The following is a 27,321-nucleotide window of genomic DNA, read 5'->3' as shown; positions in this document are numbered from 1 at the left end:
AGATAGAACAGGAAAGGTCATATGGTCCCATAATGCTGGAAGAGACAATTCCTACATACATCTCTGAAGTAGGACAAGAAATACATTGAAGAAAAAAAAACCAGGCACACATGTCCGTCGCAGCTCAGAGGCTGTTAATATGAGCTTAATAGAGATAAAATAGTGAAAACCCAACCTAGAGAGAATTCACATCTATTCTTTTGCTTCAATCAGTGTAGAAACAGAGGACACGTTATCACTTTTTCATGAATTGCTTCACTTCAGAATTGGTTTAATTCCTTGTCTAGATAGGCCTTTTTATAGTGTTGTAGATTTCATGTGTATTATGAAAAATAAAATCCCTTGGATCATTTTTTGAAATACATCTTGTTTGAATACCATACTTGGTCTGTGCAACGTTGAGAGAACAATATCACTCTACAGCTATCAAGTGAGAGTAAGCATACGAAGCAGTTGTAGTCAAGTGTATTGTGGTTTTGTAATGAATGTGCTGAACCTGATAAGGGGCTTGAAAACAAATGGCATCGTGAGAGATGAAAATCTGTGCCATATGGAACATGATATAACTATGGAGTCTCAAAACTCTGACTCTAGGGAGTGTGCCAGTGTACGTGGGAGAAGTGAGAATTTCATGAATTATGATACTCTTGAGTAGATTTGAAAGTAAAAAAGAGTTCAACAGTACTCTGATAAATATGCAAATGTTCTTGTTCTCTGAATGAGACATAAATGCAGCTTTGATGTTTAGGCTTTTGAAATTGGGGCTTTGGACAAAACACTGGAGAGGAGAAGTACAATAGAGTACAGCATGTGCAAATACCTTAAAGTGTCGGTGGAATGATTTAAGTCTAAAGATATAACTAGATGTGTCAGGATTTGTGTTAAAGTGGGAGATGGCAAAAAAATCAGACACTGTGTCGCAGACAATAGTTTGGTTATTTAGCGTGTATCACTCTTTCTTAGAACATAAAAACCAATGCTAGTATAATTGCCAGATTGTGAAAGAACTGCAGAGCAGAATCCTGTCTTAAAGATCTTAGTGCCTTGAGTAGGTGGGTTTAACAAACCTTTTCTATCAAAATCCTGAGTTGGATGAAAGTACGTTGCATATTACCAAATCACCTATTTGTTTCAGTGGGATGAAGCATTAACGTGTTAGGCTGTTGCTGGCAGCGTGGCTGTGTGCTGTTGAACTGGGCATTGCTGAGTGACAGGTAACACCCCCACTATCTGTGTGATGTTAATCTACACATGGCTGAGTGAAAAGTAGAAAATAACCCTGCATAGATTCACTCTCTGGTGGATAAAGGAGAGCTGTATTTTTAAGGTAAGAAGTACTTTGTGGAGAAAAATCTTACTGAACAAAGTCTGCAGAAATACTCAGATCTCTAGTGATCTCACACAATCTTCCTTTTTTGGCTTGGTATATCTAGAGGTATTTCCTCCTTATAAGCATCTTAGGTGCTAAACTAAGTAACCTTATCTGCTTTAATACAGAGAAAAAGAGAAAGTCTTTCACAGACTGTTTCAGAGCCGCAGCAAATCCTGGTCTGTATGTAATCCTCCCTTACCTATTAGGGGCAGAATTGTCAATCTTCTGTCTCATTTGTAGACTATGTTATTTGATTCACTCTGCTTGCCCACAGCACTTTGTATTTTTTTTTTTCTCCTGTCCCTTTCCAAAAAAATTAATTACCCACAGTTTTCTAAGTTTTTCATTCTCAGTCTCATTCATTGTCATGCATACTTCTCGGAGAAACCTGTTCTTGTAGAACAAGAGTGAATGTGATTTTTGGAAGGAGTTTTGGGGTCTCATTGTTTTTTTGTTTTGGTTGGTATTGTGTCTCATGGGAGAAGGTGTTGTCTTTTTCATCTGAAACAGAAGTATCCTGAGGCAAGAACCCTAAACCAAGATGGTAACAACCTTAGCCAAGATTCAGATACTGGTGTTTTATAAAACAGTGTCTCTTATTAAAAAAAGTACTCTGTGTGAGATTAATTTTGGACATAATAAAAATTTGCTGAGTAGTTCAAGCTAACTGTTTTGAACATGTGCAAAAAACAAGTATTGGTTTCATATTTACTTTATAAAAGAAAGCTGTGACTTCACTTAAGCAGAAATGAAAATTAAAAAGCAGAAGTGAAAATTAAAAATTAGTACAAAAAGATCAAAAATATTCCTAAAATGTATAAAAGCAAGTTTCAAATGAAAGTGACTCACAGTATGTTTCATAGCGCAAGGTGATATTTTTCCACCACCTGAAATAAAGTCAACAGTAGTTTATAAATTAACATTTCTTGCAGCAACATTTTCTTAAAGGAACGTGCTTACATTAGAAGACTTGGAAAGCAAAACCAAATAAATACCTTTTTTTTTTTTAAAAAAAAAAGCATCATTTTTAAACCAACACAATATCAGAAAAGTTTGCCTTATTTACAGAGTGAGAAAGTAAAGCTGAAAAGCTTTAGCATTTTCATGCATGTATGTGAAATTAAGAAATTCTGATGAATTAGTGCCAAGCCTACACTGCCTTCACAGGATGTAGCTTATCTTTGTATTTAAGTATTTTGAAATTTTGTATAAACAAGATAAAACCAGCATTGCCTAGACTCAAGAAAGGTTAGAATTTTCTGAACCTGCAGATCATGAGTGCTGTTGAAAAGCTGAAGGATAATTCCCATTGTAAAATGCAACAGACAACTTTTTAAGGTGCACCAGTAACAAAGTTGATACGGTCTTCAACAATTGTAACCATAGAAGATGATAAAAAATATAGCATGTGTTTAGGAATCTAGGAATGAGTCAGCTATCATTCTGTGAGCATTCTCTTGACTAAACTTGCTCTGACCAAACCTGCAAGTTTAGGAGCAATTCATACTTTAAAGTCATCTGTAAAAGATGTGAAAGAAAAGCATTCCACAAATTTGGCTGTGAACACCAGAGTAGAGGTAGGAAGTCTACAGGAAAAAAAATTCCCTTAAACCAGGGGGGGGAAAACCCCAAATTTAAACACAAAGATCATTTCAGTAATAGAGACTTTGGGAGTATGTATTGTCCCCTGAAACAACTTTCAACCTCTAGAAAACATTTTGGGGAATACAATTACTCCTGTCTTTTTTTGTGACTGACTGATGGACTTTGAAACAGGCTTCCTGATATGCTGTGCTGTCACGGTGAGGCTGCAGCAATCTGTGAAGTTCAACTTTTTTTCTTTTTTTTTTTCTTACTTGAATGCTAGAGATTTTCAAAATCATGTTGCTTCAGAAGATTATGAGAAATTATTTTAAGTGCACTGAAATAATTAACTCAATCAAAAAGCATCTATGTGAGTTCTGCTGTTACCTCATTCATTAGAATTAAAAAGAAATTAAAATGGAGAAAAATTTCTGTGTGATTGTGGTAAGCCTGTTTAATACAGTAAAATACAAATCACTTGTATTGTAAAATACAATCCCTTTTTCAGGGAATTACTCAGTCTGCTCTTGATATGCATTTCTGGTATTCTTTCTGCTTCTCGGACTTATATCCTTTCATGATTTTGTTAATTGAATGACTTTGCGTCTTTCTTAATCAAACTTTCTTCTAAGACAAATTCAGCCCTTGAGCAGAAAAAAAAAAGACAAACGAGACACAATAAGGACAAAATAATTTGTAGAATTGTAGTGAAGGCTATCATCTAGGGTGAGCTGCAATGTCATGGGAAAATAATTCAGTAGCTCTTGGTGTCAGCTAAACTCTGCTCCTACAGAAGTCAATGTGGAGGACTTCTGTCAATTACTGACAAAATAAAAAGGCTGCAGCTTTATGAAGTTGTAGCCTGATATATGGCTGCTCATAGAGGTGTGTAAAAGGACAACACAAGATGGAAGGCTAAACAAGAAGAAGGATAGGTCTCAAGGCCTTCAGGCTACCCAAAACCAATACCTGCTGGGGGTTCTTATTTGTTTTTGTGATCCTTATTCATAAGTATAACAGTCTTGAGGGAAGAGATTCAAACTGGCCGCAACTTACAAGTTTTATTTTCTTTTCCTGGCATGTGAATAATCTGTCATCTTACTCTGTCCCCAAGTGTTGTGTTTCAGTGCTGGGAGAAGGTGTAACACCCATCATCTGCAGTCATGCTGTGTGGCTGTCAGAGGTTGTCTGCTACCCCAGGGCCAGAAGAAATACAGCCAGGCCTCTTCTCTGCTCAGGCTGAGCTATAAAGAATTCAGATGGTCCTTGTGGCCTGCAAAGCCCCATTGAGAAAGTCATAAAGGAGGCAGGCAGGTGTAATAAACCTCAAGATGAAGTGCTGACCTTCCCTTCACAGAAGAGCAGGAAGGCGGCCTCAGGGGCTGGGCTGGGAGAAATTGTTTTGATGTGCTAGTTTGACCTAATTTTCTGTGTTTGAAAAGTAAAGCTGAGCCAAGAGACAAATTTGAACCTGAGAAGCACGAGATATCCAGCATGAATAGGAGGAAACTCAGGCAATGTTTTGTTTAAACCAAACTGGACATGTTGTGCTATGCTAAGCCTTTTGTCAGTCTGTGTGCATGACTGGAGCCTTGCAACAAAAGGTGGGGAACATAGTAAGAAACTAAACTAACAATTAAAAAGTACATTCATCCATCTATTGCTGTGCAATTTTATGCAAATCTTCCTTGTATAGTCAGTAACTAATTATATGAGGTTTTTATGGTAGTAGAAATTGAGAGCTTGTACAAAGAGATGGAAAGATTTAGGTCAAGAGATAATTTAGCTAATAAGAATTGAACACAAAATAATTTGGATATGAACCCTTATACAGAATCATAGACTTATGTATATATGTGTATATATATATATTTGTATTTGGACATGGTAATAATGATGTTTGAGCAATACCTTTAAAAGTTTGTAGGTCTGAGGCTTGTTCAAACTTCTTCTGTCCCTTATGCGTGTTGGGATTTTTTCCATAGATTTCTTCTACTGAAGGATCCTGAAATAAAACTGGCAAGCATATTTAGGCCTAAATATCAATCTCAATTAAATATCAGTGGAGTATTCCAAAAGAGGAAGACTTTTTCTGCTCTGTATCAGCTGCTATTAGTTCTCATTAAGTATTTATCTGCATTGTCACCAGGCCTCTGAGCTCATTGTTAACTTGCTTTGTAAGCATACAAGAGATGTAAGGCTTGGAGTAGAAAGAGTAAAGTGAATTAACTTGACAGATATTTATGGGGAGCCACTCCCAAACATGAATCAGCATGAGAGAAAGCATGAATGTTCCACCTTGGAAAATGCCATGGCTAAGTGATGGTTCAGTTGTTGTTTTGGGCTGAGGGATGTCATTTTCATTGGTTAACATGAAATGGGAGGGAGCCAGATACGCCAAGAAAAGCTGTGAAGATAATTACCACACGCTTTTTGTTGGTTTGTTTTTTTTTTTTTCTGGAATGGGACAAAGGAGGTGCAAAAACTAAAGGGTGGGGAAACCAAGCCTTGTGGAAATGTTCAGGAAGCACTGCTGTAGTACACAGTACTTACTGGAACTTGGAATTACAGCTTGCAAAGGGCAGTGAGATTTTAGTACAGTGACAATATGCTGGTGAACCTGCATACTAAATGCAGAGCATGGAGAGAAACACGAGGCATGAGGAGAGTTCTGCACATCAATATTGCTGCTCAGAACTGAACTCACCACCTTTTACCAGAATATTCCTATTGCATTATTGTTCAAAGCAAGGCTCTCAAAAAGCCACGAGTGATTGTAGCTGTGCTTTTTGCCTTGTTGGCTTTGATCTGAGGTACAAAGAAGATTTTTCCATGTAGGCAAGGCAGATGCTTCATAAACCACAGTGGGGAAAAAGAAGTGTGATTGCTTTTAACTTTTGCAGCGAGTTTCTGGTGCAGTAAAGCCTTGCAGGGTCGACCTATTTGTCGAGGCAGCTCGTGCCTGACAGCTTGTAGATCCTGTTGATCAAGTCAAGGACTGCAGCCAGAATAATTGCTTGAAATTTTCTGGATACAGAAGTGCCAGTGAGGAGTGCTACCCTGTGCTTTTAAAAGGTTGCTCCTAAGAGGCAGAATGAGAACAGTCTTGCAGTATAACAGATGCACATTTATGGATAAATGTCAAGGATAGCACAATTCCCCTGAGAAGTGTGTAGCAGTGTTACCACATCACTGCTTACAGCCAGCATTGCTGTAGCATTTTTTAGCTCTAAAATGTTAATGGAAAAAGATATTGTAGGAGGAAAAGTGTGCAGAAATTATTTCCTCCTGAAAAATGGAATGCATTTTATGTGATGAACTGTAACAACTGAGCACACCCCACATAACAGTCAAGCTTTGATAGTAGCTTTAAAGATAGTAGATTTAAAGATAGTAGATTTAAAGCTCTTCAGACACAGTTCTTTTAAATTATGGTGTAGCTGTTTGTGTCTTGTGCTAATAATTATGCCCAGATTTGTCCTTGTTACCCTCTTCTTTGCCTTTCCCTATCAAAACTAGGTTTTGGGGATTTGGAAATATACCTCTTTTCAGAAACACAGATTACTGCATATTTTTTTGATCTCTTTGAAGTTAAGAATAAACACAATAATTTTTCAGAGGTTTATTGGGGTTTTTTTTATTGCAAATCAAGTATTACTCAAAATTTCTAGAAATTCGCCCTTGGTTTTACTAATGTTTTAAGGTTTTTCTTCCAGGCTTCCTGAAGTATGTATAAGTAGTCTTTTTTACTTTCCTATGTGTTGGGCAGTTAGCTTAATTAATAATATGACATATAGAAAGGATTTCAGGAAAATACTCTTAAAGTATTTTAGGATGTTATTGTAAGTAACATCTTAAAGTATATTAGCACATTACTGTAAAATGTGCTGTATGATTAGGCATGTGTTAAAATATTGGGAGAATAACCTGAATCTGAGATGATCCTAATGATGAAAAGGAGATTAAATCAAAGATTTATAATGCTGGCCTGGAGGTGTTTGCTAACTACAGAAGATATATAAAGAGTGTTTCAGTAATATAATATGATTTCCATATTATAGTACTGAAAAGCTGAGAAGCGTTACAATATGTACAGTCCTAAATCCATTTCCTTGGATTATAAATTAGTTCACAATTATATGCTGATAGCAGAGGTGCACATTGCATGCACATCTCTTGTGTAACGAGAGCTGCATCTCTTGTGAATGCAGAATACTGATAACAGCATTCAGAATCTGACATGCTGCAGGCAGGCAACATGTGGGCTTTCACACACAAAATGCATCATGATGAATGCACTGAAGTACAGTTGAAAAATGCAGAAGTGACATTTGATTTTAATTATTTGGAAAAATATGCACAGAGGTGCCATTTTTATTAATTATTTTTCTTAGTAGAACAGAAGTAGATATGTTACCAAAAGCAGCAGTAAAAGAAACAAACTCCCAATAGTCTGAGAAGCTGGTGAAAGAAAAGCATTTCAGTGCTAAATATACTTAATTTGCAGTACATATTCTGCAATATATATGTAGTTATATCACTGTGTTAAGTCTAAATACCTAACAGAAAATACTTTTGGATGAGAGGCCCTTAAAGAGTCAAGTATTGCATTGAATTTTATGACACTTCCTATGCACAGGGAGAGTCTTAAACCTGTGTGTAACCTTCTATAAACAAGAAAGAATCCCTTGGGAAAAAGAAGTTAATTCACACAGAAAAACCCAACCAAACAAACATATAGTTAAGGTTGACTTATATAGAAAAGCATAACCAATATATATTTCCAAAATAGAATTAGAATCGTTGTTTTGAAATGTGTGTGAAAAACAGTAAATTAATTTGTGACTTAATATGTATGTGTGTACATATCTATTTATCTTTCATGATATTCTCACAAATAGGAGAAACAATAAGTGAGATTATTGAGTAGTCTTATAATGTCTTTCAAACATTTTGTCCTAGCAGATCAGTAGGATGAAAGAAGTACTCTTGTTTTGGGGATTTTTTTGGGGATTTTTTAAAAGCATCATAACAGAAACTAGGGTAGTAAAATACTTCAGAGTTAAATGTTTTTCACTGTTTCTGTTTATAAATGACAGTCATTTTGAAAGTTTTTTTTCAAAGCTCTGAAATGTTTTTAGCCTCTAGCTCTCATTGACTTGGATGAATTAATATTGGAGTTCAGATGCTAATTTATGTGACTGCTTTTGAAAACAAATTTAGGTCAAATCCTGTTTCTGTAGGAGCATCCATTAACTCTGTCATTAACTCCAGGAACTTTTTCTGTTCAGCCTCTGTTCTTTAACTGACAATTAATTTTTTCTGACTGAGTCACCTGCCTTCAAGTATGGAGTTGCCAAATAAAATGCTTTATTTAAGAAGCAAGGATACTTTGTTCATGCAGTGCAAATGAATTCTGTAGAAATCTAGCATCTGAATGATGGATTTACTTTTTATTATTTTTACAGGGAAATTCTGGCCTGGGGTTCAGTATTGCTGGAGGAACAGATAACCCACACATTGGGGATGATCCTGGGATATTCATTACTAAGATTATACCAGGAGGAGCTGCAGCAGAGGATGGAAGACTCAGGTAAAAACTTAGTACATGTGCTCTGAAATATAATGCATAATTATAATTATTATTATAATTGTTCTCTGGGAGCCACATGCCAACTGGATCTTTCATGGGGTATGGGGAAGTAAATTACATGACTGGAATCTCCTTTCTGCTGAGACAGCTGATTGAAGGAGCTTACAGCAACTGAATAAGGGTAGTTAAATCCTGTATTATAGAGGGCATTTGATGGTGCCACCTCCTTCTTAGTACCAGGTATTTACTTCAGTACAAAAGGTAAGATGGGACAGCAGGAGGAAACCTGAATATCAGCATGCAAGTCTTCTTTGCCTGGTCCTTCTTTTGTGGCCTTTGCCCCTCAGTCTTCATGACTGAAGAACTATACATTGGTCTTATACATTAGGATATCAAGACTTCCCAAACTACAAAGCCATTGCTAAATAATCACAGCTATTTTTAGATGCTTCCTGTTATTTGGCTGCGGTAGTGAGATGTGTTTACTGCTGTTTCCAAACATGATTTTGTTCCATGAGGATGTTCTGAGTCATCTCCAGAGTGGTCTGTTGCTTTAGATCCTGAAACAAACATACAGATAACTTGATGGGGTTCTCAAATGCATGGCAGCATCTCTCTTAAACAATAAGAACCATAGCAGTGCTTGTGCTTGTCTTTCCTTGTGGACTGAAGGCAGAAAGGCTTCTGTCTATTACAGAGGCTGCCACCTTACTGTTGGTTGTGCAGCCTGCTAATGCTCCAAAAAGCCACTTTAACTGGAGAAACTTGGGATAAAATTCTGAGGCTTTCAGGGTCTCAGCACTGAAATTGGCTCTGAGAGCCTTTGCCAAAAACAGATGGTCTAACATTTATAAAATGTACCAGATGGTAGCAACATTTTTCCTGAAGCCTTTTCCTTTAATTCAAAGCTAAAAGGGGAGTTGGCCAGTTTAAAGACAAAGTTTGGGATATTTGTTATGCTACATTAATAATTTGATTTTGGAAGTGATTCTTTTTTTTTTTTACTATGATAATCATGAGGAGTCATGGTCGTTGGCAGTGCCTGAAGAGTTTAGTTTTAACTAAGATTGCAGATGAAAGGAATTGGATTGATATCATGTAACTTTGTGACTAAAATGCAGCTATCTACCCCTAAGCTAGTCTCCTAATAGTGAAGAAAAACCTAAGCATTTCTAGATTGTGATTCATTTCATCCTAAAGTCAATGCTTAAAACAGAACAGAAGAATAATAGCCTATATTTTCATTGGTGATTCAAATGAAAAGGAGTTTCTCTGCCTAGTCCAGCCAGTATTGATCTGTACTGTAAATGTCTGCATTGGGCCAGATGAGCTTCATGGCAAACACAGCATGAAGAAACGGCAGTATTTGGAAACGATGCTGTAGAATTAGAAATGATGAACAACATAAAGGGGTCTTAAATCTGAAACTGCCTTTCTACTAAAAAGAAAGAATTCCTTGCAAAAAAACAATCTTTTTAGTAGCTTTTTAATTACGTATGAAAGTTTTTTTTTAGTTTAAGCTATTAAGAAGAGAGAACCAATTGCAGTATTTTGCTATCTTCATAAAAAATAAAATATTTCATAATTCATCCTTTTATTAATTAAATACTGTAGGTTTTACTCACGATAATGTCTGTATTGTAAACATCTTAGAAAGACCTTCTAAACCCACAAAAAGTAGTATACTAAGGCAATTCATCAATCCATTTTAAGATTAGATGAGGCAAACTTGGTGTTTTGTAATAAAAGTTTAGCAGTACAAGTACAGTTATCTTATTACTAAGATTTATATAATGTTTTAAGCATATGTTTGGTATGGTCATTCCTCCTTTACAAAGATTCTTCCTTTCCTTGTTTTATCTGGCAAATGGGTTTCACTTTGCTGCAAAGTCACAACCCTGTCACTTCTTGGGAACACCTGAAAATGTAGTTATCAGTGGTCATTACCACTGAAGGGCCACGTCCTGGGGCAGTCTTCGCTGACGTACATGATAATTAATTTTTCCTACCAGAGAGTTTATCAGCTAGGGCCAGTCTATAGGAACAAAAGGTTAACATCATGCAGTAACAACTACTAAGAGCAGTGATAACATAGGTTTCTTAGTGAAAGTCCAATGTTTAATTACCTGAGAATGAGAGATTGGTGTTTATAGACTGAAGAAATATACACATTTTTTGTCTGCTTTTCTTTCACACTGTGCCTACAGATTCTCTACATTATATAGCAGTGTGGGCTGTCTGAACTGGCTTCTATATCTGCTCTCTGGTTTTAATCATAAAAGCCTGTAAAATCACTTCCACTGCATTTTACATGATGTCTCTTTGATCTAACTTAGCTGAGTGAAGTTCTTCAAACAGCATGACTGTGAAAGTGACCTGTAAGAAACTGACTTCATGCTCCAGACCCTTAGGAATATTTTACATGAACGCAAAAGCAAGTGCAGCCTGCTGCACCTGGGAAGGCGTAACTCTCCAGTGGCAAATGTATAGTTATAAGTACATAAATATCTGGTATAAACCTGATGGGAGGGAGTGAAGACAAAGAAGCCAGACTTTTATCAGTAGTGTCCAGTGACAGGGCAAGAAGCAATGGACAACAAGCACGTGAAATTTCGTCTTATTATCAGGAAACTCTTGTTTTATGGTAAGTGTTACTGGGCACAGGTAACTCAGAGAAGTTGTGGAGTCTCCTTGGAGATATTTAAAACCTGACTAAACATGTTCTTGGACAAGTAAACTTGTTTCAGCAGAGGGAGTTTGACAAGAGGTGCTTTCCAACTTAAATGGCATTGTGATTCTGTCATTTGGCCCGAGCCAGCAGTGTGCTCTGGCAGCACTGAAGAACAGCATCAAGGTGAGCAGAGATGCACAGAGAAAGGACTGGAGGCAACAGTCATATGTTGCAATAAGGGAAAATTCCAGTTATGTCTGAGGCCAAAAGATCTCTTTAACGTAACTGGCGATTCCATAAGATTATGGAATCTCTCTTCTGCAAGAGGTTAAAAATCCATCCGGATGAAGTCCTGAACTATACACTTGAACTTTTAAATTGGTCCTGTTTTAGGCAGGAGATTGGACTAAGTGACCTCCAAAGGTCCCTTCCAGCCTGAATTGTTCTCAGAATCTGCAGATTACTCTGGTGTATGAAACCTGTGTATGAGACTGAAACAAAGGTGATTAAATTCCTGGGGTTTTCCTTTAGTGGAGAAATTGACAGTAGATACAATGCATAGTGCAGGTTTGTATCACTTCATGACCCGTATCTCTGCTTAAAAAATAGCAGTAATTATCAGCCACTTTAGACTTCACTCATCTTAATAAAAAATCCCCTTTTTTGAGAGACTTCCTGAACTTTCAAAAATCAGAGAAGCACAGAACCAGAGGATATTTTTAGTTATAAGGGACTCAAAAGGATAATTTAGTCCAACTCCCTGCTTTTCTCAGGACTGCTACTAAGACTAAACCATGTGACTGAGAGCACTGTCCAGATGTTCCTTGAACTCGGTCAGGTGTGGTGCCACAATCACTTCACTGGGAAGCCTCTTCCAGGGACAAACTATGCTCTGAGTGGAGAATATTTTCTTCGTGTCTGGTCTGAATTTTCTCAGAGCAACTTCATTCCTTTTCCTCATGTCCTATTGCTGGTCACCAGAGAGAGGTGATCAGCACCTGCTCCAGTGCTCTCCTCAAGGAATGATAATGGATATATCCTAATGGATATGTTTACATACTACTCTCCCTGAAATGCCCTGACTTGTAGAACTAGTGTAAGAACCATCACACTGCACAACTCAGATTTTAGAAGACATTTAGGTCAGTACACCAACTCCTCATCTTGAAAAATAAAGCTGTGGAATATTTTTATGAAGTCCATATAATATACAGGAAATTATTTAATATATAGTACATAATATAATATGTATCAGTTGATGGAATTTTAAGAAATATTTTGGCTTTAATTATTTAGCTAAATGTGACTATAATAACCTTGGAACTAAATGGAGGTTATTTTTTCTCTGAATGCTTCATGCTGTGTTTCTCTGAAGATTTGAGTTTCAAGTCAGGGATAGACAGAGAATATAAACTTTCTGACAGTAGCAGTCATTCCCACTGAGTTGAAGGAGAATTTCTCTCAACAGTTTGATCTTTTAAAACTTTTGATGCATAAAAACTTCTGCTGTCTCACTAATGTTGGTTGTCCATGGACAAACATCTACTTTTTAATAAAGAAGCTCTGAATTTAGACTTTCCTTCTCTGGAAGAAAAAGAATCCCAGTAATTATGGCTCAGTGCCTTTTTTTGTTTTATTTGCATTTGTGTCAGAGAAAAAAAACAAAACAGTGTTTGTTTCATTTTGCCTACATAAAGCAAAGAACTTCAATATAATATTCAGTAGTTGCTTCTTTTGGCTTATCATCATACATGAACCTCTGGCTTCTAAAAGGCAACACATACAAAACCATTCATTCTGTGGTCACAAGAGTGATCAGCTTATGGAACCAGAAACACAGTTTAGTGGCAGAACTTAATGGGGGGGAAACAACTAAAAGAATAACACAAAGCTTTGAATTATTATTAAGTTTAAAAGAGCACAGACTCACAAAATATTACCACATTATTAACAACCATAAATCAAAATTATTTTGAGTTTAGAGTCACTCTTACTGGTTATAGTTTCTCACAGTCTAAATTTGATTTTCTGGTAGAGATAACTTTCTGAAAAAAGCTTTCTCGCTCTACAGGAATGAAAGGGCCATGTGAGTTCCTTATGTATTGCTATCAAAATACACTTTTCCTGCTTGAAAAGACAAGTTTGAAAATTTTAAAAGGTCTTGGATTCTGTCATGGTTTTTAAAGCATTAGCTAAAACATCACTAGAAAATTTACTCATTTCTTGCTGTGAGATATAGATTAGAAGAGGAGCAAAACAAGATTAAAACTTAAAAGGAATAAAGAAAGTTTATTAACAAAACTACAAGAATAAGAAAACAGAATAAAACTTCCAGAAACCCTTTTTTCCCCACTACCCAACCATTCCCTTGTTCACATGACAGCACAGAGACAAAAAAAAACCCTGGTGGTTAGAACAGTCCCAATTTTGCCATAGTCTTTTCATCAGTCTTTGTAGAGGAAAAAGAAGTTTTCTTCGGCTAATCTATGGAGTTTTTCACAAGAAAACCATTTTTCTCATGGCTTTCTATTTCTCTGATGCCAGCTGCCTGGAAAACTCTGCCATCAGGTTTTCTTCTCCCATTTCACATGACTCTGAGGCGTGTTATAGGTCAAATGAGTCTAGGGTTGTCATTTTAAGGATGAGTTATTCAAAGGCAAAAGTTCTCTCCATCTGTCTCGGTAAGCGTCTCTGGAAACAGAAGTTTTCTCTTTGCCTCTTAAGGGGCCACAAATCTTCAAATATTACTTCCCTTTTTCTGTACCCACATCTCATAGGATCAAAACTACTTCACTATTTGCTTAAATCCACACTTTGAAATACTTCCTTCCTTCCAAAATACTCTTTCATAAATTAAAGGAGATTTTTTTCAGAACATTATTGTCCATTTCCATAGCTTTAACAAAAGAATATTTCAGCTTATTAAAGCATCTGGATTATTAAATTATTAAAGCATTATTTCTCTCCTCATCTGAGGCTTAATTCCTTTCTTCACTGTTCTTGATAGTTTATGTTGTCTCTTTACCTGTTGATCACTCTTTCTTGCCTTCTTCCTGGAAAAAGGATTAAATCTGCAAGTCTCATCTGGGTGGTAAAAGGGTTAAAATCTTGCTCAAGCCACAGGTGTTCATGCTGCCGGGTTTCAGCTCAGCAGCACTCAGAGCTGGGAGGCTCTTGAGAAAAGCTTCAGCCACCCCGGAGGCTTCCTGGGAAGCTGCAGCAGAGCCCGGCCCGGCCAGAGCCCGGGGCAAGCCCCGCAGGCCCCATCTCCCGGCCAGAGCCCGGGGCAAGCCCCGCAGGCCCCATCTCCCGGCCAGAGCCCGGGGCAAGCCCCGCAGGCCCCATCTCCTGGCCGGGAGCCATGGCAGGCCCAGCCCAGCCCCGGCCCGGGCCACATGGCCTGGCCAGGGGAACGGGAAACCAGCTAAAGCTCTGTTACATTTTACAGCCAGGAAACAAAGAGACAAAGAAATTCCAGGGCTTAGGTCTTCAGGTGGTGTTCACAGGTTGATCTCACTTTTCAATGGTTAAAACTACTGTCATTTCTTAGAAATGGACAGTTATTGGCCAGGAGAAAAACTCCCATCAGCCTCCAGCAGTTTTAACTTCCTTAGGTGTTTCTCTTTGTTTTCTTAAATGCCAATCTTATCACAGGTTCTAAAAAAGTAGATAAAAGAATCTTAGATGAAAGAATCAATAGAACAAGAATTCAAATCTCACATTTTATACCAATCACTTGGTCACAGGAATCTTACTGAACCTTTGATACAAAAGTCAGTTATTGCATATGTGACAGAATATGAATGAGTTAATTCACAGGACTGTGAGATAGATTTGGACAGTATTGAGCTTGACTTTCAAGGGTTAATGCTGTACCAGAGTTATTTTGGTATTTAAGCCTGAGCTGTACTCAAGGGGAAAGAGGGTTGATGCGAGGGCTCAGTCCAAGGGAAGAAACTGGTTGTGCCTGGGAGGATGCACATTGCCCTGGTTAGCTGCCCAGACCTGTGGCTGCTTAATTCATTCTTTTTTCTAGGAAACTGATTGCCAGTCTTTTCCCATTTGTGAACCTATCAATTGTTTTTCCTTTAAAGCGTGGACATTTTTAAGGAGAACTTAAATAGGTTGAGGAAATCAGATCAATTGAGAGTTACCTTTGGCAGAATAATCAGAAACAGCGCTGGTATCCCCAGCTAGCTGATTATCATAGGTTTAAAAGTTCTAAGGCTGTGCATTGTTCATCTTTCCTTAGTTGATCTAACTTTTCTTTAATCACTGATTGCTAGGAGGTTTAGTGTTGTAAAGCTGCGATATTTTTTAGGCATGCTGTGTTGTTCTGTCACCCTGTCAGCCTTCCCCATTGTATTTCCCTCCCACCCTCAGCTCTCAGAGTGATTTGGTGTGAGGAAAGGAACGTTATACAAGTGCTGATGGCGGGAGACAAGAAGCAAAATAACTTGCCTTCAGTCATCCAGTAAATCAGGGAGAAAGCTTGGAATAGAGTAGTGATTCCTTCTCTTACATTTCTGTGCCTTAAAGGCTTCAGTTAAATGCCTACCAGCAAAGGCTCTAAACAAATTAAATTGGTGTTCTCTTCAGTTGTCAACTAACCTGCTGTGAAGTGTCAAAGATTACAAATATAGCTAGCTATATGTAGCAAGAAAGGGTCTTCAGAGTTTCTTTCTCATGGATATTTTTTGGGGGGAAAAAATTGTGTCCTGATGAAAATTTTAAATTAAGTCTGTGTTTGACTAAAATGAAACACAGAGTAAAAAATATGATATCATGCTGTTAATTCAAAGCTTGAAATCTGGAATTGAGAAACACTAGTATTATGTTCAGTTTACCTGAGAAATTCAAAGGAAAGAAGAAAGGGAGGAGAGAAAGCAGAAGTGAGTCCCCATCTGAGAGCTGGTTAGATAGCAGACACCCGTGGGCTGTGCTTTGCCTCTGAGAAAGTCTGAAGCCCAGCTCTTTCCAGCAGCAGGCACACAGCTGTGAGTCCATTTGTGGCTCTAGATTGCTTACGAAGAAATGAATTGAGAATGACACTATGGGGGCTTTTCAGATTAACATGAAGAACCCTTTCCAGGAGAGATCATGTTCTTTACAAGCGTGTCATGTGCCTCTAATACAGCTTGGGAACTGGCTTTATTCCACCATCCTTGTATTATCAAAACAGAAGTGTGTCTGCTTTGTGATTAGCTGCCTAAGTCCCTGTTAACTTCTGATCTTGTACTAAGCCTATCAGTACCAGGTCTGTGTGCACTGCAATGGTACACAGCTTGTTCAGGATGTTGTTATAATTATGGTGCTACCACAAAACACTGATTCATATCTGCACTGTTTACAGGCCTCTGACAATACTATTAGTTCAGTACATAATCCAGCAGTAAGTTAATAAAGAAGCATTCACCTTATTAGGCAAAACATGCTTGCTTTGCAGACAGTCATAAATTAGATCATGAATTATCGACTGTTCACTCTGTCCTGGTCTGTGTTAGGAAGTTTGATCTTATTAACTGTGTTTATCTGTGTAGCTGTGTGTATCTTTTTTTGAGCTACCATGGAATTGAAAAAAAAAGAATTACCACAGACAATCTACATGAAAAATGGCAGGTCACAAAATCCAAATCTGATTTTCATACTTTTTTTCAAAGTTTAACATGTCTTACCATGGCTCACATTTTTAGTTAACAACTTATATGTCTTATCATCAGTGGAATATATGACCACAAAATTTTGTTCTCTGTTGCCTACACCACTTCATTTTTTGTTGACTAAATCCTTCTTTCTCTCTTTTTCCTATGTAAAATTTGCATTCTTTGTTCAGTATTGCAGATCCCCAGTGTGTCTCTGAATTTGTTTATACATATGTATTATTTATCATTATTTATATTACACTTCTCCTATTTTGAAAATAAGGTGGTAGGCTGTAAAAATTGTTTTATGAGATACAAAGAAAGTAAAACTGTTTCAACAGCTGAATTGTCAGGCAAAGAGAATAGAAGTTAATGAATAATAAAAGGTACCTCCCTGGATTTTGGTATTTCAAACTGATGAATTTTAGGAACCTCTTTATAGATATCTTTATAGACATCAGTGATGAACATTTTTATAGAAAATATTTTATTTTGTAACGCAAAGCATCAGTTCCTTCCCCCGTACATTTCTGAGCTGTTTTCCACTAACTGAATTCCACTGCTTGTGGGTAACACTTAAGCAAATTAGCTTGGTGCTAGGACTCTAGAAATTCCATGCAACGGTACTGAACTGGTTAACAGGTCTCTCTCCAAAGAGTTCCTTTATTACCCATCCTGCCTGAATTACAGTCACCCCAGAGTGCTGCAGCAGCAGAACAGCATCATGCAGCCAAATCCAAGTGATTATTTCATCAACATGTTTGCCCTGATACTGCAGTTATGAATTTAAATAGCTCAGTGACAATTTATCTGGAGTAAGAGGCTTTCTGTGGTTGCATACCTTAGAAATCATCTGCTTTCTGTGGACTCTAATATCAGTCAAGGATAAAATATTTCACATCTCTGTGAAATAACCCTCTGGGGTTCCATTGAATTTTTCATTTCTTTCAATTTCCACAAAACCTGAAAATAAGATTTTAGATGAGAAAAGACACTGACTTGCATGACCATTTAAAAACAAACAAACAAAAAAGTTCCTTTTAAGCAGCAAAGATCTGATTTTAAAACTTCTAAGAAAAAAACTTGGTCAACATTTTGTTTCTGACAGCCAAAACCACTAGTACATGGTGAGACAGTTCATACCCTGTCAAAACTCATGGCTGTGGTTTGCATAAAGAATTTGGACTTTCAGACTTTAGCCAAGCCATATTTTCTGACTGTACCTCATCGTTGGTACATTCCTTACTCTTACTTATTCCTTATTCCTTACGTTGTTCCACTCCACTTTTCTGGCAGCTGTTAGAGCAGAAGTTCCCCACAAAATGGGAGTTTTAGTATCAAACTTGCTCATGTCATGCCATCCTGTGTGTTACCCCAAATCCTAGCAACACAAACAATGAGCTTTGGCGCTTTCTCTGTTCCTGTTTGCACTCTGCTCTGAGTTGCAGCTGTGTTGTATGCAACCTAATGGTACTGATGCTCTGAAGCTGGTGGAGTTTCTTACTGAACTTGAACAACGTGTTTTCTCCTCCTCCATTCGTTTTAAGGCTGCACCTATGTTGGGAATAGCTATTCCAATCACACCAAAGCAGGAGGGAGGGTTTTCTGCTTGTCGGTGCAAGCACGAGGATGGCAGTGCTTCTTCGTTTTGTGCTCAACTTGCTGGGCCTGATCTTTGGCAACACTTTTCTTCTTTTGTGCTCAAGTTTCCCCATTTGTAAAATGGATACAGTGATCATTATCTTTGCCTCACGGGGGTTGTTGTGAAGCTAAAACGAGTTCATATTTGCAAAGCCCTTTGAGAGCCCCAGATGAAAAGTACTTGTAAAAATCCTGAACCTGGGATTGCCTCCTGGGTTATCTGTTGTAACTGGTTTTCCTGCACAAACCTGAATGCGCTGCAGACACTGCTGCTGTCAGCTGGGAGCATTTTGACTTGGATTTAGGAACAGCTGAGCGGTTCAGTGCCTTCAATAGGCTGAGCACACCTCATCGGTCCCAAGTCAGCGCCTAGGCTGTCCCCTGGCTGGACACTCCACAGCCTGGCCCAGGCTGCTGCCATTCCCCGGGCTCTGGGCCGCAGCCCCCGTGGTGCTGGGACAGCCGGACCAGAGGGCTCCGAGGGTAAGTCAGGGCTGCGAAGCCGGAGCTGTCCCTGCCCTCTACCACACCTTCAGCGCCTGGCCCGCGGCACTTCCCAGTACCTGCCAAGCAGCCCTGCAGCTGGGAGGAGTTTGGCTGCTTCCTGATGCCCTCATTCATCCCAGGCTTTACAGAGATTTGTTTTCTTTCCCTTTGCTTTATCCCAACACCTTCCTCTCACAACACCCCACAGCTACCTACACCTCCTTCTGCTCATCCTTCGCCTCTCCACGGTTCCTCTCCGGCCTCAGCTGTTGACGAGCAGATACGACTCCTTGTCCTGTGAGCAGCAATTTTCCTTCTGGCCACCATTAGAGGCTGCCAGAGCTGCCCGGATTGAGCCGAGCCAGCAGCAGGGTCTGGATGTACCGGGAGTTCCAGCACTCGGTTGCTAGTAGGAGTAGTTTCTGAAGGAAAGCATCGTTCATGGCAGTGGCAGGAGGCAAGACGCAGAGAGACTGAGGATAACTTGGGATTTAGAGAACGGACAGAGGAATGGAAAAATGTGGTAAGAGCAAAGGATACCAAAATTGAGGATTGAGCTGGATGAGAAGTATAGAGGGAGAAGAAATGCAGGGTGGGAGAATATTTTGGGAGAGGGGAATAGAAAAACGGAACGTTAGTTCCTGTAGATCTTGCAAGAGCTTAATAAAGAAGTTTGATACATTTTTGAGCCCATTTAAGAGAACGCTTACCAGTCCCAGCATCCTGCCCACCTTTTGCATGCCCCCTGCCCTGTCCTGCCCATGCTTCCTCTGCCATCCCCTTGCTGCCATGAACTCGCCATCCAGCACAGACATTTAAACAGCTGTGGGCTGGCTGGGGCTGCTGGCTGGGCAGTGTCTGACTGGCCTTTGGGCAGTGGCTGGCCAGGCACTCAGGCCGTGGCTGCTGGCTGGGCAGCATCTGCAGGCATTATCTGGTGGAGCTGCTGGCCTGAGTCTCCTTGTGCGTGTGTCTGTGATGCACTGCTGCAAATCTTTTGCTTTTAGTAAAGTTGTGCTTCATTTCCAGTAAGTTGAGGTGGGAATCAGGTCTGCAAAGTGCAAAATGATCTTCTGTGTTCGGACAATTGTTTTGCTTTGTCTTCTATACTTGTGTGTCTGGTTTATTTCCAACCCAGCAGCTTTACTTTGACGTGTGTTTGTGTATTTCAGTCCCAAACTCTGTTTGAAGAGGATGCTAATTATGCAGAGGACATTTTAAAATGAATAATGTGGGAAGTGTAAGATCATAAACTCTGTACTAAATTACCACAGGTGTGGCTTACCTAGCAAGAGAGTTAATTTGCCTTGAGTTATTCTGGCCAAGCATAACTGAGCTTGATGGCACAGAAAATTTCATAAATGATTTAGAACATCTGTACCTCCTAAAATCATTATAGAGTGACAGGATATCATTCTGCTTTCAGGATGTTTGTGAAAAAGGAAAATAAATGATGAAAGAAGAGGTCCTCCTGTGGTAGATGTAAACCTGACTTCTATTCTAGAAGTTTATGCTTGAGTCTGTGTGCAAATTGAAAGGGTGTCAGCTGCTCCTCCCTCAAGCCCATATAGCTACACCCTGTGAGATGAGCTACCATTAGTTAATAACTACTCCCCATGCTCAAAGTGTGCGTAAGGAGATTGAGCTCTTCTGGGAGGCATCAGACTGAGTGGGCTTTTGCTTCTCACCTTGTGCTGCATGGGGCTTGTATGTGAAACGTTTTTAACCTCTCTTATTTTTATCAGACACACAAAGAATGGTACTTCTTTTTAGTGTTGTTGGCTCAGTCATCAAGTACATATATGAGAAATTTTATCTATGTGGGTTGTTTTTTTTTGGTTTTTTTGTTTTGTTTTGGTTTTTTTTTCAGAGGCAAGGATTCAAAGAATTACATTTGGAGCTGATTTAAAATTTACTGACATTTTTAGCACCTGAATATTATTGACTATTCTGCATTCTGCCTTTATGAGTAGATTTGAAATAATACCAAGTCAATATTGTACCAAATTTTAAAATTAATATTGATTTAGAAATCAATAATGTGACACTATTATTATCATCATTTTCTTAAGAATTATTATTATTTGAAGCTGAAGTTTCTTAAATTATACGAATGCTCATAGCATCGTATTAGTTTTGACATTTTGGTAACAAATTCATTCCTACAGCTAAAACTTGCCTTGAATCTCCTAGCCAAGTCCTTTTTTTTTTTTAATCAATTATTTAAATACAAATACTTAGTGCATTTGGTAGCAGTACATTTTTAAAAGTTTTCAGTGCATGTGTCAACATACTTAAATTACACTGTTTCTTTATTTGGCTTGTAATAATTTAAATAACCTATTTTTTATGTCTCCATTGCCCTTGAGATCATTTCTCAGTGGAGTGCTGGGCTGCATCACTGAGTAAATTTTGCTATCTTCAAATTCCAGGTCTAAGAAGACTATTATACTGAAGCTGAGCAAACATTTTTTTTGGTACAAAATTAGGTCCAAATTGCTTTTATGTGCCAAAGAGAAAGAGAAAATCAGGGCTGCCTTCATTCACAAAAGTAGTGACAAAATCATCTCCGGGGGAACTTGCATTCACTGTCCTTCTCTCTGTGGGGAACGTGAGGCTCCAGCTTCCAGAGGAGAAATCAGACCAGTAAACTGCAGGGACTATTAAATCAATGTATTTTTATTCTTTCCTCTCAATGTTCTTTCACTTCCTCTAAGACAGGGAAAGGTTATTTGGGCCAGAGTAACCTTGCCGTGAGTGTGGTGTTTTGAAAGCCAGGGAGTGGCTCTGGGGGACCAGGATCTCTTCTTTATAGATGTCCTGAGGACTTCTCAGCAGCAATCTTACATGGACCTGCATATGTTACTTTGGTTGTTAGAGTTCATCATATAGAATCTTTGGATGGTTTGAGTTGGAAGGACCAATAGTTCCAAGTCCCCTGCCATGGACAGGGACACCTGCACTAGACCAAGTTGCTCAGTGCCCCATCCAACCTAGCCTTGAACACTTCCAGGGGTGGGGCATCCACTGCTTCTCAGGGCTATCTGCACCTCACCACCCCTAGAATAAAGGGTGTCTCCAAAGGGTCTTCTCAGTATCTAATCCAAATCTATACTCTTTTGGTGTAAACCCATTCCCCCCAGAGGTGACCATTGTGTGCTCTTGTAAATTTCTGTAATGTATGAAAAAATTTCATCAAGTCAAAGCAGCAGGCAGAATTTCTGCCATCTTGCTATTGAGGATGCTCCCTGAGAAATGGGATAATAACACTGCAATCTAAGAGCATTATGTTATACAAAGTGCAACAGGTTCAGTGATGGAAACAGAGGCAATGAAAGTGTTTTTCTGAGATGACGTTGGAGACAGCAGATTGTTTTGATTTTTTGTTTCTCTGAATGCCTAATCTTTTAGCTTATTTAATTTTGTTTTCATTCAGAGTTTATTAGATTGTTCCTTTTTTTTTTTTCTTTTTTTTTTGGAAAATTTGTTCAGCATTTTTGTCAAGAAAAAAGGATAAAAAAAATTGACCTTAACTTTCCATTTTATTTCAGAGTTCAGTTGTAAGTCTGTAGGCGTTGCAGCCAAGAGGCATTCAGATATACAGAAAGCTGAGTGGTGGTGTTTCCATCTCTGAAATTAAATCAGCATTACTGGTAGTTCATCTATATGCCTTTGGCTTGAAGAGCTTGTCTAGCAGGGCCTTATAGGATGAAAAATTGTGATGACCAGAGGACTTATGTTTGCTCTCCTAACAAAAAGATTTGGGGACATCATATGAAACTAATAAATAGCAGATTGAAATAACCACAAGGAGAATTTTTTAACTGGTAGCAAAGCTGTGAGATTCATTGATAAAAAAATACTGGGCATGTTGAATTTACATGAGTTTTGAAAAACGTTAAATTTGTGTAAAAAAAATTATCCAGGGATATTAAATGGAAAAAAGAAAAAAGTATTTTTGGCTCAGGGAAGTCCAGCAGCTGAAAATGTATTCTGGATAAAACACTGTGTTAATATTTTTCTTTTACCATCTGCTGCAGGCCACAGTTGGAAAGAAACCCCAGGCTAGATGGAATCGTGGTCTGGTTTATAACTTCATGTAGCTTTTATCTTTTAGATGAGTGAACACCTTATTCCACAATTTTAGCTCCGAGCTTCCCCCTAGCTGGATCATTCTGGCCATAGGGGTAGCACTGTTTCCATTAGGCCAAGGGCTGTATCTCTGTGTGAGCCACTGGGTGTTTGGGATGTGGTCAGAAGGTTCAGCAGGGCAGCTCCAGTGCAGATCTCCTTGCTGGCTGCCTTGCCTTGCTGCCTCAGTGTGCACCTGCAGCAGTCCTGCTGCCAGGGGCCAAGGTTTTAATCTGCTGCACAAGGTTTTGCACTAAAGGTTTGTGGCTGCTCTCTCTTCTGTTCCTGTTCCTGTTGGGAGCCACTAATGTTCCCCTCTTGAAATCAATCACTACATGTCAGAATGTGTGGAAGCTCAAGGTAGTGCTAAATGAGCTCAGCATTGCAGAGCTGCATTAATACTGCCATTTACCTGTGGACAGGCTGTAGACATATGGAAGATATTGATCTGGCTGGTTTTCTACTTTAGATCTACTCTGTCAGTGTCTGAGCTGGCTTGGATGTCTCTGCATGGGATTTCACTGTGCCAAGTTTGATGTAATATGATGTGTCTTTGGGGTCAGATTCCAGATATTAGGTTGGGGAATATTTTCAGCCAAGATGGGGTTGTGGGGGTGTGTGTATACATATGTATGCACTCCGAAAACAAGACACCCTGAGATAAAGGCATCCCAAAGACATTCCACCTAAAAGAAAAAAAGCATCTTTTTGAGATGGCAGTAAGCATTAACTCAGAGAGAGCCACAGATTTGTCCAGAAAGTTCTCAGAAACAGAATAGAATGTAGAAAGGATCCTAAGGCCTTTAAACAATAAACAAACTGCTTTTTAGCCAATTTTGCATCTGGAGTGTAGCCTTACAGCTGAGTTTAAGGCCTTTAAGAAAAAAAAAAGAGATTAAGAGAACGGAAATGCTGATGCATCCTCTATTGAAACTGTGTGAATAGGAACATATCTAAGCTTCTAAATATATTTTCTTCTTAGAGTCTAAAGGCTGCAGGGACTTTTCCATTTCTAATTATATAGTGTAGTATGCTGTCTGTTTCTGACTTACAACTTCAATAACAGAACTTAGAGTCATAAATGAAACACAAGGAGAGGGATAAAGAGACACCGTATATGATAAGGAAGTGCTCTGCTAATATTCTTACTGATGTTGTAACCAGTCACTTGGGTTTTAAATTCTGTGACTGTTATGCAAACCCTTTAATACACTGGCATTTCATTAAGAGGCTGTTTAAAAAAAAAAATCTGCGGGCAACAATAGTAGCAGTAGCAAAGGACAAGCAATGTAAATGTCTTACGGCTGTTCTGTGGCTGTGCTGGTTGTGTCTCAGGTCTCAGCAAGGTCATGTCTGTAACAGGGAATAGAAACACAGACATTTCAGGCAATAACATATTCTGAAATTCAGAAGTATTGTCTGAAATCTGACTTATTTCCTGAAAATCAGAGCTCTGGTCTCTGTTCTGGAAGTGAAATAAATCTCTAAGTCTTCTGTTGGACTTAATAGCCTCCCTGGATGTGATCTGAAATTCTTGACTGCATTATAGCAGGCACTTTTGCCTCCAAAACCATCACTAGACTCTTGGTATACAAAAAGAGAAATTTAATTTGTACTTTATTTCTCATGCAAACTTTGGGAGGACAAGAAGTAGGACTTAGTGCTAGCGTGTCCTTGGATATGGGAATGAGAAAAGTGACTGAGACTGCCCTGCTCTAGAGGGAATGAGCTGGATCTGCACGGGCAGGCTTTTGCTGATGCTCTTCCACATCTCTCACCTTCTGCCATTTAGGCAGGAATCCACTACAGATGGCTTTTACTTGGAAGGGTAAGTGGTTATTTTCTATGCCCAAAATACTGAAAAAATTCAAAGGAGTGAACTGTGGGGATAACCAACACAATTTCAGGTTGCTTTCCAAAACCTTATGGGGTTTGGAGGCTATGAGTTGAATGGAGGTGGCTTGCTATAGGATAGACTGGGTTTCCATTATATTGCACATATACTTAAGTGAGAAACATTTTATAAGATTTTTTTTTTTTTTTTAATTTCAGTCTCTGGGATGATAATTGTTCAGTTGCTGATAGGAGTTGTGAGGCTGCAGAAGCACTGCATTAGGCTTGCACAAGCACACCCTGCTTTTCAGCAAGACTAGTTAGCTCAGCCATGCACCAGCCTTTGGTCTCCCAGGGCCAACACACTGAAACTGGTTTGCCAGTGCAAGGGGAGAAACCATCTGCCCAGGTGAATCAACTTAAGCAAATGCTGTGAGGGAGTTAGTTCCTGTCTCTGCACACACACACAGACACAGCTGCCTTTGTGCTCGGTTGAGGTGTTTGCCTTTCAACTCTTTCTTCTGAAGACTTGCTGCAAGGGCGAGTGCAGCCAGGAACAGGCAGGAGACTGCTTTGTTTGGTTATCCAGTGTTTGTGCTGAGTATGCCTGGGGGCTGCAATGAGGGCTGGTCCCTGTTTGAGATGAGCCAAGAAGGTGTAGACTCTCCTCTGGAAAGCTTATTTAGACTGTAAACAGGAGACAAAGGAAGTGGGATGCAGGTGAGGTTTTAATCCTACATTTTCAGACTATGAGAGAAGAACCTGGTAGAGTTTGCACATGAAACGTTGGGATGGAACCAGGCCAGCATTATTGGGGAAATGCTTATATTTTATTGAATTTAATTAATTGCAATAGATTAATGCCATTGATTCGGAGGTTTGAAGGATGATGTTTTTCTCTCAGAAATGAAACATTGTGGGTTTAGTCCTTATTTATTTTCCTCAGAATGAAAGATAATACTGTTCTTGTTAGAAGCATAGGTTACATTCAGTACTTCAAATAGTGCCTTCATGTTAAATACAGTTGGGTTTACTATTTTATTGCACCAATATCTCCACATGTTTCTTTCAAAATCAGTCCTAGGATTTCAAATGATTACTAAGTTCAGTTCAAATTCAGCTGTGTCATTTGTAAGGTACAAATCCCTCCCCACCATCATAAGTTTTATCAAGTAGTGTTTTCAGTAGTAGCCATGAGATATTTGAAATTTCATTATAAATCACATAAGTGTAAAATTTCAAGTTAGGATTGGCTGTTACCTTCATCAGACATTTTTATAAGCACTAGTTCCCCTCCATCTTCCATAGACAGACAGGAATTTTCTTCCACTGATAAGTTTTATCTCTTTGTTTTTGAAATAGACATCAAAGTAGTTTTATACTACTTTACAATGTCAGGAAGGGGTCTAAGAGTATACATGAATTTGCTACAGAAATTAGATCATGTCTCTAAGGATCATTATACATAAGGAAACTATGCCCTAAGGTGCATACATGTCATTGGCATTTAGTGTTAGCTCTGTATTCTGTGATTTTAAAGACAGATCTGAGGACTGTTGTAGTAAATGTGATAGCCTTTATTCTGAATTCATAGTGGAAATTTAAACAAACAAAAAAAAATCCTCTTGGAAGGAAGTTATATGATTCAGTATCAGTATGTAGATTTTTTACCTCATGTGCTGTGAATTCTAGTTATTATGGCACAGAAAGGGTATGTATAGAACTAAAAAAAAAATAAATAGGGGGCAGTAATTCTTCTCTAACTAATGGACTAGACATATTCTCTTAGGGTCAAATAATGTAATTATAATTATTCTCTAACCTATTGAAAAAAATATAATAATAATAATAATAATCATCATCATCATCCTTTCAGCTTGCAAACTAAAATCTTGTGTTCTTGCTTAAGGTGCTGGGCTCTTGCAAGTTCTGGAAGAAAGAAAATATCAGGAGTTTTGTAGGGAAACTTAGGCTAAAAAGGTTAGACAAAGGAGCAAAGGATAAAGTTCAGTGATCCTTTGTCTTACTTTTGTAGCCTGATATCTCCATAATGATATATGGAGGCATACATCTACCTGATATATTCCATAGTTTTGCACTCACTCTCCCATTATAACTATTTTTACCTTTATTTCTATTTCCTGATTGAAGAGTAAAAAAAGTCCATATCAATTTGAGTTTTTCTGAGGAGGCACTAAAAAAACAAAGCAGTTAGCTTTGGTTAGAAAGAATCTACAAATGCTGGCCATTCTGCAATGGAAAGCATGGTAACTCTACTTTTGAAACGCAGCCTTGTCCCACTAATATGACTTAGCTGGAGGTGTCTGGATGATAACTAGAACCTGTGGATTACTACAGGATTTAGTGT

At 38.5% G+C, this 27,321-nt stretch overlaps 1 protein-coding gene across 39 annotated transcripts in view; it reads left to right on the top strand.

Moving 5' to 3' along the window:
* DLG2 (discs large MAGUK scaffold protein 2) overlaps positions 1-27,321 on the top strand; it is a 986,702-nt gene that overhangs the window by 656,986 nt on the left and 302,395 nt on the right. For 38 of the 39 annotated variants that reach the window (XM_086882226.1, XM_086882222.1, XM_086882228.1 and 35 more), the window contains one exon: positions 8,425-8,549. In XM_086882226.1, coding sequence (XP_086738352.1) covers positions 8,425-8,549 — 125 coding nt within the window. Of the gene's footprint in view, positions 1-8,424; positions 8,550-14,457; positions 19,513-27,321 lie in introns of those variants that run through there. The other variant, XM_086882253.1, reaches the window with a different exon arrangement.

The sequence above is a fragment of the Cyanistes caeruleus genome, chromosome 3 (genome assembly GCF_971803275.1).
Source record: "Cyanistes caeruleus chromosome 3, bCyaCae1.hap1.1, whole genome shotgun sequence".
NCBI classification, from domain to species: domain Eukaryota; kingdom Metazoa; phylum Chordata; class Aves; order Passeriformes; family Paridae; genus Cyanistes; species Cyanistes caeruleus.
Note: the sequence above shows the minus strand (reverse complement) of the source record. Positions and strands in the feature narration are given on the sequence as shown.